The 12,617-nt window shown below is 43.6% G+C and overlaps 1 protein-coding gene across 11 annotated transcripts in view; it reads left to right on the top strand.

The window, feature by feature from the left end:
* ncor1 (nuclear receptor corepressor 1) overlaps positions 1-12,617 on the top strand; it is a gene marked incomplete at its 3' end in the record, with an annotated part of 105,315 nt that overhangs the window by 52,558 nt on the left and 40,140 nt on the right. For all 11 annotated transcript variants that reach the window (XM_080837735.1, XM_080837734.1, XM_080837730.1 and 8 more), the window contains 3 exons: positions 2,578-2,714; positions 3,636-3,747; positions 12,032-12,488. In XM_080837735.1, coding sequence (XP_080693861.1) covers positions 2,578-2,714; positions 3,636-3,747; positions 12,032-12,488 — 706 coding nt within the window. The remainder of the gene's footprint in view (positions 1-2,577; positions 2,715-3,635; positions 3,748-12,031; positions 12,489-12,617) is intronic.

The following is a 12,617-nucleotide window of genomic DNA, read 5'->3' as shown; positions in this document are numbered from 1 at the left end:
TCTCTTCCCTCTACTAACATACTCTTCGTGCCTTCCGGAAGGGAACCTCAAAGGCCACAGTTGAACTAACTGACCATGACCGGTTAGGTCTCCCTTAAAGACGTGACCTCTATTATTCATACCAACATTTTCTCAGGAGTTGTGGACCTTGCTGGACGCAAGAGTTTGCCTTTCTTTTTTGAAGTCTTTGTTTAATAACATAAGAACTGAAGGTCTTCACCCTCTTGTGGACTTCGATTCACTGCATTTCTGGGAACCTGCCCCTGGCTCTTTGATCTTGGACACCAATGGCTCTGACAGACATATAGTGGGGGTTAACCCAACTTTATATATAGCTGGATTGTAGGGAAGCATTTCCTAATGAGCCATCCTTTCTTCCCTTTTGCCAGTGGCTGTCGGCTAGCCGAATGGTCATCAGCAGGCATCCATCCTTCACTAATATTTCTCTTCGTAAATTAAAGGACACCCCCCAGTGATAAAGCATTGGCAAAGATGCTGAAGAGGTGTTTGAAAGGAGACTTGTCAGATAGGTGACTGCCCTCTGCTGTGCTTCCTTTCATCCAGCAGCCAGGCCTGAGTGTTTCCACTGCTTCTGCTCCTGGGCTGAATCCAGTCTGTCCTCCCACAGGATGGTCAGCGTGATTATTATGGTTGTTCTGGCTGCTGCTATTCTTGCGAGGCCAGATGTTTATTCTGATGTATGTCTGCAGACAACCATAGGGGAACTTGGCACGAATGTCATGCAGGAATGATTTGGCTGTTAACCGAGTTTGACATTTCTAAACCAATCCGAGGCCGTGTGAGTCAGGATGTTAAAGAAGGTTCAAAGTCCAGTTGTGCTTTTGGCTTGGAGTTGGGGAAATCCTGTGGGCGTTAGCATGTCTGTGGCAGATTTAGCCAATATCCACTTCCGTTACTTTAGCAAGGTGTTCCTAGAGGTGTTCTCTTGTCCCAACTTCACAAAGTTTCCTCTGAAACCACAAGACCTTGCTGCTGAAGATACCTTCCCAATGTCTGGCTGTAGAGTGGCTGTGGTGATTTCATATGGGACACCAAAGCTGCTGTTCACCTCCCCAGTCCTGTTGTTTACAGGTGTCATGATTGTTTTTTTGTCCCCCAACATAATGTCCTTTTCTACTTGTCTTTGTTTGACAAAAATTGGCTTTGGTTGAAGGATGTAAGTGCTTTAAATTGGCCGTAAGCCATAAGAATGTCGGCCATAATGTTACTGAAGTGGAGGCATCTACCTTGGAGTCACAAGCAACAACTGGGCATCTCTGGGCTACATCAGAAGGGTGTGGAATGGCATGCAGGCTCTCAGACATGAACTCTTGTGCATGCACTTTCACATACTGACACAGCGACCCACTCATGTGATGGCTGCACAGCTAATTCCCAGACCTGAAGTATGTGCACATGCTCACTCACACACACACACACTCTCTCTCTCACACACACACACACACACACACACAACACCTCTTCTTAGGAGTAGAAGCTTAAAAGGTTTTCTTTTGGGATTTAGATTTCATCATCAATGTAATTTTCTAGTATCTAACGCTTCAGAGGACCCGTTATGGTATATTGAAGACCTGATTACATGATAATTAATACTTTTAACTTTGAGATACTACAACTCTGAGAGTAAGTACAGGATAAATTGCCAAGAGTCTCCATTTTAAAAACGTGTATTTTTTACTGTTGAGGAAGCAGCCTTTGGGATTGCCCCCAACAGTAGGGGCCATTTTAAAGTAGCATCCTGAAAACGTGTAAGAGTTTTATGTTTCTTCAATTGTATTTCTATACCGCCAAAACAATAAAGAGTAAGAGTTTTATGTTTCTGCTATATGCTGTGTTTGCATTATAAAATAGCAGGGCTACACTTGTTGCTGTAAGAGTCCCCCTCCTCCTTCACTGCTGCTAAGGAAACCCCTGTGGTAGTTTAATGGGCCAATCAGAGGCTATATAGAAGACTTCAGCAGACAACAACAGTTTCTCCTGTGTGATCCCCAAAACCAACTCAACCATATCCATTGTAATCATCACAGAGAGCCTCATTACCCGCCACTGAAAAATCATCCACACCTGTTAGTACAGACTAGCCTAGCCAGTGTGCCCCTTACTGTTGCCCGAGTGTGCAGGGGAGTGTGATGGAGTGGAAGGCAATGAGCATCTGCAGTCAGCGGGACTCTTGAGGCGAGACACCCTTATGTCAGAGCCAGGCTAATGGGCCACTGTTTCCCTCTGTGCAGGCTAAGCCCTGTCCAAGCTGATTGTGAGATTATGATCTGAGAGGTTGTGGGGTGAAGGAGATGGGCTGGGTGTCTAAGGTCATGTGTCTGGAAGACTGGAGGATTATTTTTCCAGTTGCTCCAAAGAAATTGGCTGTGTGGCAAAACTTGGTAATGGCCAAGGAATGTTTTTTTTCCTCCCGCACCTCGTTTCATTTCTATATTTGTTTATTTATTTGCGTTCCCTGTTGAGCTCTTCCTTCCTTTCTCCCAGTTTCGTAACAGTATAGTAACCATTCTCTCTTTTTCCTACCCTCTCCCTCCCCCACTCTGTCTCCCCCTACAGGTTTGGTTGAGCACGGCCGTAACTGGTCAGCTATTGCCAAAATGGTGGGCACCAAGAGTGAGGCTCAGTGCAAGAACTTCTATTTCAACTACAAGAGACGGCACAACCTGGAGGACCTGCTCCAGCAGCACAAACAGGTAGCCAAACCACCTCAGTGTCCCTGTGCTTGTTTTACAAGTAGTGTAAAACAAGCACAGGGACACTGAGGTGGTGTGTAGACACCACGAGTGGGAATTGCAATACATTGCAATTTATTTCTCCCTTATATTATGTTTCGTATACTAGGAGTCTTTGCATCTGTTTTTGGCATGATACATTTGTTCTTGAGACTGACTTCCTTTCAAATTTCCTTTTGACACAAGAGAAGAACAAAGTCTTGTACCATCTTGTGGACTTCAGAAGTAATGTTATCAGAGTAGACTTTTGTACCAAAATAAAGCAAAAATCATAATAAATAAATATCGCTATACTTCACCGTATGATGATTATCTCCCACCTTTGATAGATACTTACTGTTATGGTTGGTTTCATTAAGATCTATCTGCTATGGGATTGGGACTGAGGCCAGCCCACAGCTTCTCCTCTGGCTAAATCACCTGAGAAAAGCCTCAGCTCTATTTCCATTACGTGTTCTTACATCAGAGACATTAGCTTGCCAACTTGTAAACACTGCCATGCACCAGTTGTGTGAGTTCATCTGTGGGCTTGCTCTGCAGCCATCTTGACATTGAGGCTCATTATATGGTGACCATGTTTTGGTCGCCTAATGCCAACATCGGTGTTGGTAGCTGAGAAGATACCAGGTACACAGGAGTTCAGATTTCAGTATTCAGAATTTTGCACCTTTTACATTCGCTGTTCCTTCATAACCCAGTTCTGTTTCTGCCTCAGTTCGACTCTGCCTTACCCGGTAAGGGAAAACAGTTGGACCCTTGGGCCACTTGTGTGGATGTGGCAGGTCGATGAATTTGTATGGTAGCCTTACTGTATTCCTGTGCCTGCTTTGCCCCTGTTCTCTCGGTGTTCTGACTCTGTGGCCCTGGCTGTGTTGTGTGCAGAAAAACCGTCGTCCCAGGGGGGATCGGGACGTGTCTCAGAGCGAGAGCATGGCCTCCACAGTCTCCGCTGGAGATGATGACGAGGATGAAGACAACCCTGAAGACAGTGAAGGTGAGAGGCCAAGGACATGCTCACACATGATGACCATGCAGTCAGATATCCAAATGCCATCACGTTATCTACCCATCAGTACACCAACATGCTGCTGACTTCATGCAGATAGATGGCCTTACACGTAGAACAGGTTTGCACAGACATGTAAATTCATAATTAGACAAACTTTCATCTGAACACTGTCAGATGTCTGCTTGTCCTCAAGCGATGGGACCTGTGCATACAACAGACTGTAGGATTTGTGCGACCTTCTGGGATCTCCAACATCAGATAGAGGACTTGTGGTGCATCCCCATTAGCTAGGTGTGAGGCCCAAGTCCTGATCTAAAGGCCCTTATAGAGTACTAAAAACGGTCGTGTCGGATAGTCGGGCAGTGGGCGGGCGGCCGGATAGTACGTACTAGTTAGCATTTGTGTCCCTTTATAGTACTCCAACGGCTGTGGGTGCTGAAAACAATTCTCTTCCAGAACAGTAGGGGGAGTAACGGTCTAAGTGCCGAAAGACAAGCTACCCCATGACGTCTTTGTGCGATGCAAATCGTTAGTTGGTTTTACCTCTCCTCCACAACTGTCAATTTCTACTCTCCCACCAACTGCCACTACTCAAATGCAACAGGTGTCGGCAGATACACCATACTGCAACTGTGTCTAATGCTATATATACACCTGATAAGGCAAACTTATCTTTATCATGGTAGGTATTTTTTTGTGGGAGAAATAGTAGCAATCTACAACAAAATGATATGCTTAACTTACACTATAGAAACGATTAAAAAAACAATTCAATTAAATCAATACGTTCTTATTTTCTTTGGTATTTTCGTCATATTCAGATTTCCAATGATTTCTGGGTAATTTTTGTAATCTCTATATGATCATGTGACGAGACGATACGATATCGGCACAACATCTGAACGACTGACAGTGTTGTACAAGTCCACACCTTTCATGAAATTTAAATAGTTAAAAGTTCATACAAGTAAACATGAACAGTTCACGAGCAAACATGAATAGTTCACGATCATAGTTAACCATTTTAATTCATAGTTCAGTCCATAGTTTAAGGGTGGAAAGTGAGAATGAAAGACTTCACTTGTTTTTTATAGAAAACTTTATCCATCACTACCAGCTACCACTACCCTACCTATCCTTAAACTGCACTGTCATGTGTATCAATTCCTAAAATAATAATTACCCCCAACGGCAGTGTGTCTCGAAGTTTGGTGGAAGCCCAAATGGTGGGTCGCAGAGACGTGACAGGTGGAGCACAAATGAGAAGAGATTCAGGAGATTTTCCCGTTGCAATGCCTTCCTTTATATACAGTAGCCTAACGAGAATATACCCCCATCGCACTAAACAACCACACTCAAACAAAGGAATATTGTATTGTTAGAACAATAGCAGGGCAGAGCACACGGATAATCCATATTCATCATCTTGGCAAATTGAGATACTGCGGCTGGCGGATTAAGGAATGAACATTCCATATTTGAAATATCTTAATAAGTAGGCTAGTGAAGTCAACCTGTCTGCTTGATGGAGACGTTCGTTTTTTGACACATCTTTTAAAGACGGCCAGAGCGCATTAAAACGACGTGTTTATAAGTTACATCATTCAAATGTGGAAGTAATCAGTAGCCCTATAGAGAGGGCAGCGCAGATAACGCACAAACTTTATTCGCGCTTGCCTCACCGGTGCAATACCATTATTTAATCATATTTGATAGTATTCCCAACTCATTTGTCCTTCATTCTATCACCGTGTTTGAAAGGTAGCCTTTTGGTTAGGTAGTAGCCGAGTGACACCTGTTTTCTTTCTGATTTGACAGTATAGGATATAGGCTACTTGTGTGTTTTAAGCAAATAAAATGTGTAGCAATGTTTACGAGGGTTGTATGAGTATTGATTGATTCACATCGATATGAATGGATGACATGCCTAACAAGTGTTTTTTAATGGAGATTTTGAAAAATGATCGCAACATTGAAAAATCCGGTGCTTTAAAATATCCCAAAGACAATCGGAATTCGAGAATAACCTATTAGGCAAACATGTAGCCTACTGCCCTTATTTTTGCTTTAACGGAACAGACTATTCTGCCGTTTGAAATGTAGTAATCAACACGCATGCTGGATTTTAAATACAGTGGAAACCGTCGGTTATAAACAATGGAGTGACAAGTTCTGCAATAAATGTGCAATGATAGATATGTCCAATGAAAGAAGTGTGAACTTTTTATGAAATAGAATTGATGCCATCTGCTTTCTCCATAACAACATGGATTAAACCTCGCTGGACTTGTAGATATTGTATTAACAAACATTGTACGTGGACTTCAAGTTTACAAGAAAAAAAATATCTTCAATGGTAAGACCCTTTTGTTGTGCCTCTTCTGGTGTAGCATACAATGTGAGTTTTATTTGGGCACAGCAGATGCCTATCATGTGTAATGTGTAGGCTATTTCATTCTGTTCTTGCAATGTGAATAATTTAATTTCAATATGCTATCTCCCTCTTGTGCGCGGTTGTACTTTTAACGGTGCTTGTTTGTGTGAGCGAGTGCATGTAGTATATGTTGATGCCGGAGTTTAATGAAGGCTGGCTATTCATAAAATACGTAAGTAAATGTGTCAGAAGTATGAACAGACTTGGGCCGGCTCATGTATTGTGATAGGCCTATATAGGGAACAGTTTTCAAGGAAAGGATCTGCGCCTTTGACAGTGGCTGTTGTTCATATAGGCTATATGGATATAAAGGTAATGAAACAGGAAACGCGAGTTCCAGAAATGTGAGTTTCCGGAATTGATGTCGTATGGAAATTATGTCGTAGTGGGCCAATCAAGGCCAAGGAGTATCCGTCGCCATGAACGGACCGACAGAAATTTTTGCGGGGACATGGAGAGCTGTCCGAGGGCTCTGGAGAGCACGGAGAGGGCGTTTCAGCTACCTGAGAAGGCGTTTCACTTACCTGAAGGCGTTCCTATGTGCCCAAAAACGTGTTGTACGGAGTAGTCTAAAAACACCTTAAGCTTCAACAGGACTCGTTTCTGAAAGAACTGTCTAAAGGGGCCATTCACGCCTGAATCATGTCAGCCTGTAAATGGGATGTTATTTAGCATGCAGTAGTGGGCTAAAGCATTTCTGCAAGCCTTTCTGATGCTCTCATTTTTAGACTCCGTTTTTTGTATCAACAGTGGACGAAAGCTGTTTGACAAGTTCTTAGCAGAATTTAAACTGCTCAGTGTTGTTGATGTTTGAATTTGCTGCACGTGTTCAATTGATTTAAATGCACCACAGCCCGAGAGGCTTGTGATGTAAGGTCTTTGATTTGAAGAAAAATTAGTAAATGCATTATTTAATAATGCGATTGTTAATTAGAGTGCAAAATATGTATCTGAGAAAATTGGCTTCAGTTAATATTTGTAAGGGTGTTAGCCGGCGTGTTGCCCATTGATTTTTGTGTGTGCCCCTTTTTACCTCTTTTCAGCCTATTCTGTTTAATAACACATAATGGAGCCAGGGAGGTCAAAAACCTTCTTTTCTGCTTCTGTCTGTACTTTTAATGAGTACGACAAGGGATCAGCTGCGGTCATGAGGGGAGGGGAGGGGAGGGGGGGCTGGGTCAGGATGAAAGATCTTGACTAATTCTGACTGCTGGGGCATTTTTTTATGTAAGTGCTCCCTGGCTTTGTATGGAGTAAGGAAGCTGTCAGAATGTTCGTGTGTATAAAATAGATATACAGCCGCGGAAAAAATTAAGAGACCACTTCAAAATTATCAGTTTCTCTGGTTTTACTATTTATTGGTATGTGTTAAAGTAAAATGTACATTTTTGTTTTATTCTATAACCTACTGGCAACATTCCTACCAAATTTCAAATAAAAATATTGTCATTTAGATCATTTATTTGCAGAAAAATGACAATTGGTCAAAATAGCAAAAAAGATGCAGTGTCTTCAGATCTCGAATAATGCAAAGAAAACAAGCTCATATTCATTTTTAAACTACACAATACTAATGCTTTAACTTAGGAAGAGTTCAGAAATCAATATTTGGTGGATTAACCTTGATTTAAAATCACAACTTTCATGTGTCTTGGCATGCTCTCCACCAGTCTTTCACATTGCCATTGGGTGACTTTATGCTACTCCTGGCGCAAGAATTTAAGCAGCTCGGCTTCTTTTCATGGCTTGTGACCATCCATCTTCCTCTTGATCACATTTCAGAGGTTTTTTTATGGGATTCAGGTCTCGAAATTGGGCAGGCCATGACAGGGCCCTGATCTGGTGATACTCCATCCACACCTTTACTGGCCTGGCTGTGTGGCATGGAGCATTGCCCTGCTGGAAAAAACACTTCTCAGAGTTGGGGAACATGGTCAGAGCAAAAGGAAGCAAGTTTTTCTTCCGGGACAACGTTGTACTTTGCCTGGCTGAGGTTTGTAAAAGACCATAAGGATTGAACCAAAGCGGACTGGAGGGTCTCCTAGTTCGTCTTCTCTGATGAGTCCAATTTTCAGCTTTGCCAAACACATGGTCGTCTGATGGTTAGACGGAGACCTGGAGAGGCCTACAAGCCACAGAGTCTTGCACCTACTGTGAAATTGGACTCATCAGAGAAGACAAACTAGGAGACCCTCCAGTCCGCTTTAGTTCAATCCTTATGGTCTTTTACAAACCTCAGCCAGGCAAAGTACAACGTTGTCCCGGAAGAAAAACTTGCTTCCTTTTGCTCTGACAATAAATTTTGCTCTGAGCTCATCCTAGATTGCGGAACGACGTCCTGGTACAATAACAACATGAATAGCCTTCACAGCATGTTTTTTTCGACATTGTGAACTGACTTATTTTCAAATAATCTATGTTTCCAGTGTATTTCGCTTACAGGCTACTCTACACCTTTCATGACTTCAAATAACGTATTGATTAAGCATATAGGCCTATTCAGTGAAGCAGCAGCTTGGCTCCCCGCTCACGGTTCTATGTGAGAGCACCCCATCTATCATCATGAAAGTAAAAAACAAATAACGATAAAATTAAAATAAATATCAATGGCAGTAGACCACAGGTTAAATATTTGTAAAGTGTTTAATTTCTTGTGTTAGAGCGCCCTCTTGTGACCTTAGTTGGTATCTATAAATAATTTAGAATCCATAGCAACGCTTCCCGCTCCGTGTTGAGAGAATTGGTGTGATTGATTATTACGGAGAACGCTAGTTACTGTTTCTAAGATTTCCACCTGCATTTTAATCATATCTTACTCCCACGAGGGCAATGCTCTTTTACAGCTTGAAATTAAAGCATAAGAGATTAAGAAAGGAAGACACATTCATTGCTTACATCGACATTCTTAGTTTTGAGTTGTTAACTTGCTGGATAGCCAAGTCAAACTTAGCAAGGCCAGTCACAATTAACATTTTTCTACTGATCTGTGCTATTAATGTATGTTCTGCACGATTACAATCATTTTAATTTTCCTGTTTAAACAGTGAGAGGCAGCGACGAGCTGTGCCTCATCTGCAATTTTCAATGAATGAGCCTAATATGCATTGAGATGCGTGAGAATAATTACTCATGCATCTTCATTTGCTGAAAGAATTTACGTTTTGTTAGGCCTATATAGATGGAACCGGGAAGGCTGGCTTGTTACCGGCATCATCGTGTTTGAAAGCACGTTATTAAAAGCGTGTGTCCCTGCCTTAATGCAATGAATGAAACTTAGTCTAAGGTGATTTAAAATGACACCAAATTAATTTCGATTATTCTGCCGTTGGAATAATCCGAAATGAATTTGGTGTCATGTAAAATCACCTTATAAGTTTCATATTGTTGAACATATAAACGCTGTAGTCTGAATCATTTTTATCTGCACTGTATAATAGGCCTACATGTTGGGGATTAGCCTGTCTGCATACCCGTTCGGGATGGATCGGTCAAAACTAAAATTTCCTTAAAACAAAAAAACAAGCAGTTTCACTTGGGCACCCCTTCTAATATCATTTGGAAGGGTAAAAGCTAAATGTGTGCCAAATTTCATTCTTTTATCACCCCGGTCACGATCGCGTTATTAAGCCACTATCAGTTTCTCTTTTGGTCGGGAACTTGAACGCATGCGCAGTCTGTGGGATTGATGTATCCTCTGCTCAATAATAATGTCTGTGGTGACGTATGAAAGTGGTGACGTATTTTTGACAGTTTAGTCACGTTTGTGAACCGTAACTTGTGGAGTTGCATTTCGTGTTTGTAATTTGTGAAACCGTAATCGTGAAGTTGTATTTCGTGTTTGTAATTCGTGAATTCGTATTCGTAATGAAGAAATCGTAATCGTGAAGATGCATTTTGTGTTTGTAAGAGTTTACAAATATGTATTTTCTGCTCAACTTCAAAAAATATGCACGTATATCTATTTTATACACACGAACATTCTGACAGCTTCCTTACTCCATAGCTTTGAAGAGTCAAGAAATGGTGCTGCAAGGAACACTGTGCTGCTGCATCACTCGTTTGATCTGGCAACTGCTTCTGCCCCTATACCTCTCAAAGGGTCCCTTCCCCATCTCTCTCTTTCTCTCCCCCATCTCTCTCTCTCTCTCTCTTTTGCTCTCTCTTCCCATCTCTCTCTCTCTTCCCCATCACACTCTGTCTCTCCCACATCTCTCTCTCTCTCTTTTGCTCTCTCTTCCCCATCTCTCTCTCTCCCCCATCTCTCTATCTCTCTCTCTTCCCCATCTCTCTCTCTCTCTCTTCCCCATCTCTTTGACCATTTTTCTTTCTTGCCATTTTTTAAGTTGGCTTCTCCAGTCCATTCTATCTGTTCATCTGTCTTTGTGTCTCTTCCCCCCCCCCCCCTCCCCCCACACACACACACACACACACACACACATACACATGCACATGCACATGCACATACACACACACACAGCACCATCACATTTCATTTTTTTCCTTCCCCAAGTCCTAAAATGCCCCTGTATGGACTGACGTAAGCTGGCTGTTTGGATCTGGTTTTAAATATTCAAATAGGGGCTTGCCAGAGCTCCCTCTGTGTGTGTGTGTGTGTGTGTGTGTGTGTGTGTGTGTGTGTGTGTGTGAATAGGCTAATGGTTGGCTGGCTGTCCTGGTCTGGAGTATGTCTACGAAACCATTCTGTCCTAGAGGTAGGAGAAGCCTCCGAGAAAATGTCTAAAAAAGGACAATGACACCCACCCCCTTCTTTTCTTTTTATTTGGGTTCATATTGACATATGCTCCATTGTTATAACATCCCTGACCCTGCGTGTTTTGAATGCTACCAGCTCTCGAAGTAAACTGGGAGGTTAGCTCTTCCTCTTATAGCAGAATTGGCTCTTCAGAACACAAGAGGGAGGAAGAGAGGGTGGGAAGAAGGGAAGGAGGGAGAGGTAGGGAGCAAGTGAGTGAGGGACAGACACAAGGGAGGAGGGGCAGAGAGCAGAGGCTTTTCCCTAGTCCTAGCAGACCGCTGATACTCTGTTTTGAGGATGGCTTGACTCTGCAACATGACCTAAGGCAGGTGGCAGGCTTTTTCTGTGTGTGTGTGTGTGTGTGTGTGTGTGTGTGTGTGTGTGTGTGTGTTTGTGTTTGTGTCAGGAGGGATATACGGTAAATCTGGTGATGTGTTTAATGTAAATGCCCAGTTTGCGGTCACAGTGACTATTCTTGAATTGCTTGTTGTGGATCATCTGCGGCCAGGTCACTCTCCAGTTTTGTCCACTTTTTGTTTGTTTTACTTTTCTTACTTTTCGTCTCCTTTTCTGTCCTTTAGGAGAGCATTATCCCAAACTCCTTTGTGCTGATGTGAAAGCAGTCATACTGTAGAAAGGTCATACAGAAATGGAGCAGATAGTGGAGTCTTATTCACTTACATTACTAGCAGCACTTTTAACCTTATACCATTGATCTTATTAGGTGGGGATTTTGTTCCTTTGCAAATGTGGTGACTTGGAATCTTCAGCACTTCTCCAGGCATAGCACAGACAGTCCCATAGCTTGTACTTCAATCTTTCCCCCCCCCTCACTTGACTGGTCAGTAGCTGGATTGATGCCCAAGTTCATGGCCTGCTGGTGAACTGTTGAACTTTGTTCTTTGGTTTGGGTCTGTAACTGTATTGGATTTTGGATTCAACTCCACTGCTCTTCCACTTGACACACTCCTCTAGAGTTCAGGGGAAGGGCAGCCATGGCTTAACTGCCACTGGGCATGTGTATGTTCTCCCGTGTTATTGTATGTCTCACTCTCTGTCCTTCCTCCTCCCCATGCCAGGTCCAGACAACAGCTCTGACACGGAGAGCGCTCCCTCCCCATCCCAGGCGGACCCCTCCAAAGCTGGTGGTATGGCGTCCCAGCGGGACGAGGACTCTGCCGGCATGGCAGCCGCCTCCTCCGAGCAGGACACCGGCTCGGACGGCAAGGGCCAGGATGCACCGATGGAGGAGCTGCGGGTGAAGCTGGAGAAGAGTCCGGAGGAGGCTGCCGGGGATGCGGGCTCCCAGGAGGAGCGCGGCCGCGGAGGCTACGAGGCCCAGGTGCACACCAAGGCCGAGCCCCTGGACATGGAGATGAGCGGCGGGGCCGGTGACGTGCAGGTGAAGGTGGAGCCTGAAGCCAAGGAGAGGATGGAGAAGCATGGGGAGCCGGGTGGGCAGCGCGACCAACAGCACTCAGACAACGACTCCAGCGCCACATGCAGCGCCGATGAGGACGTGGAAACAGAGCCCAGGTGGGTGCTCACCGGGGGATCAGGGAAGGCCAAGGCTCATTAACCTAGTTGGCAAGTGTAGACTGGTTCAGTCACAGGTAAACTGTTGAGTTTGCTGAAGTCACACCAGTGCAGATGCATTTGATGGTG

Source organism: Sprattus sprattus (assembly GCF_963457725.1).
Source record: "Sprattus sprattus genome assembly, chromosome: 1".
NCBI lineage: Eukaryota > Metazoa > Chordata > Actinopteri > Clupeiformes > Clupeidae > Sprattus > Sprattus sprattus.
The sequence above is the reverse complement of the archived record's forward strand: the minus strand, read 5'-3'. Positions and strand labels throughout refer to the sequence as shown.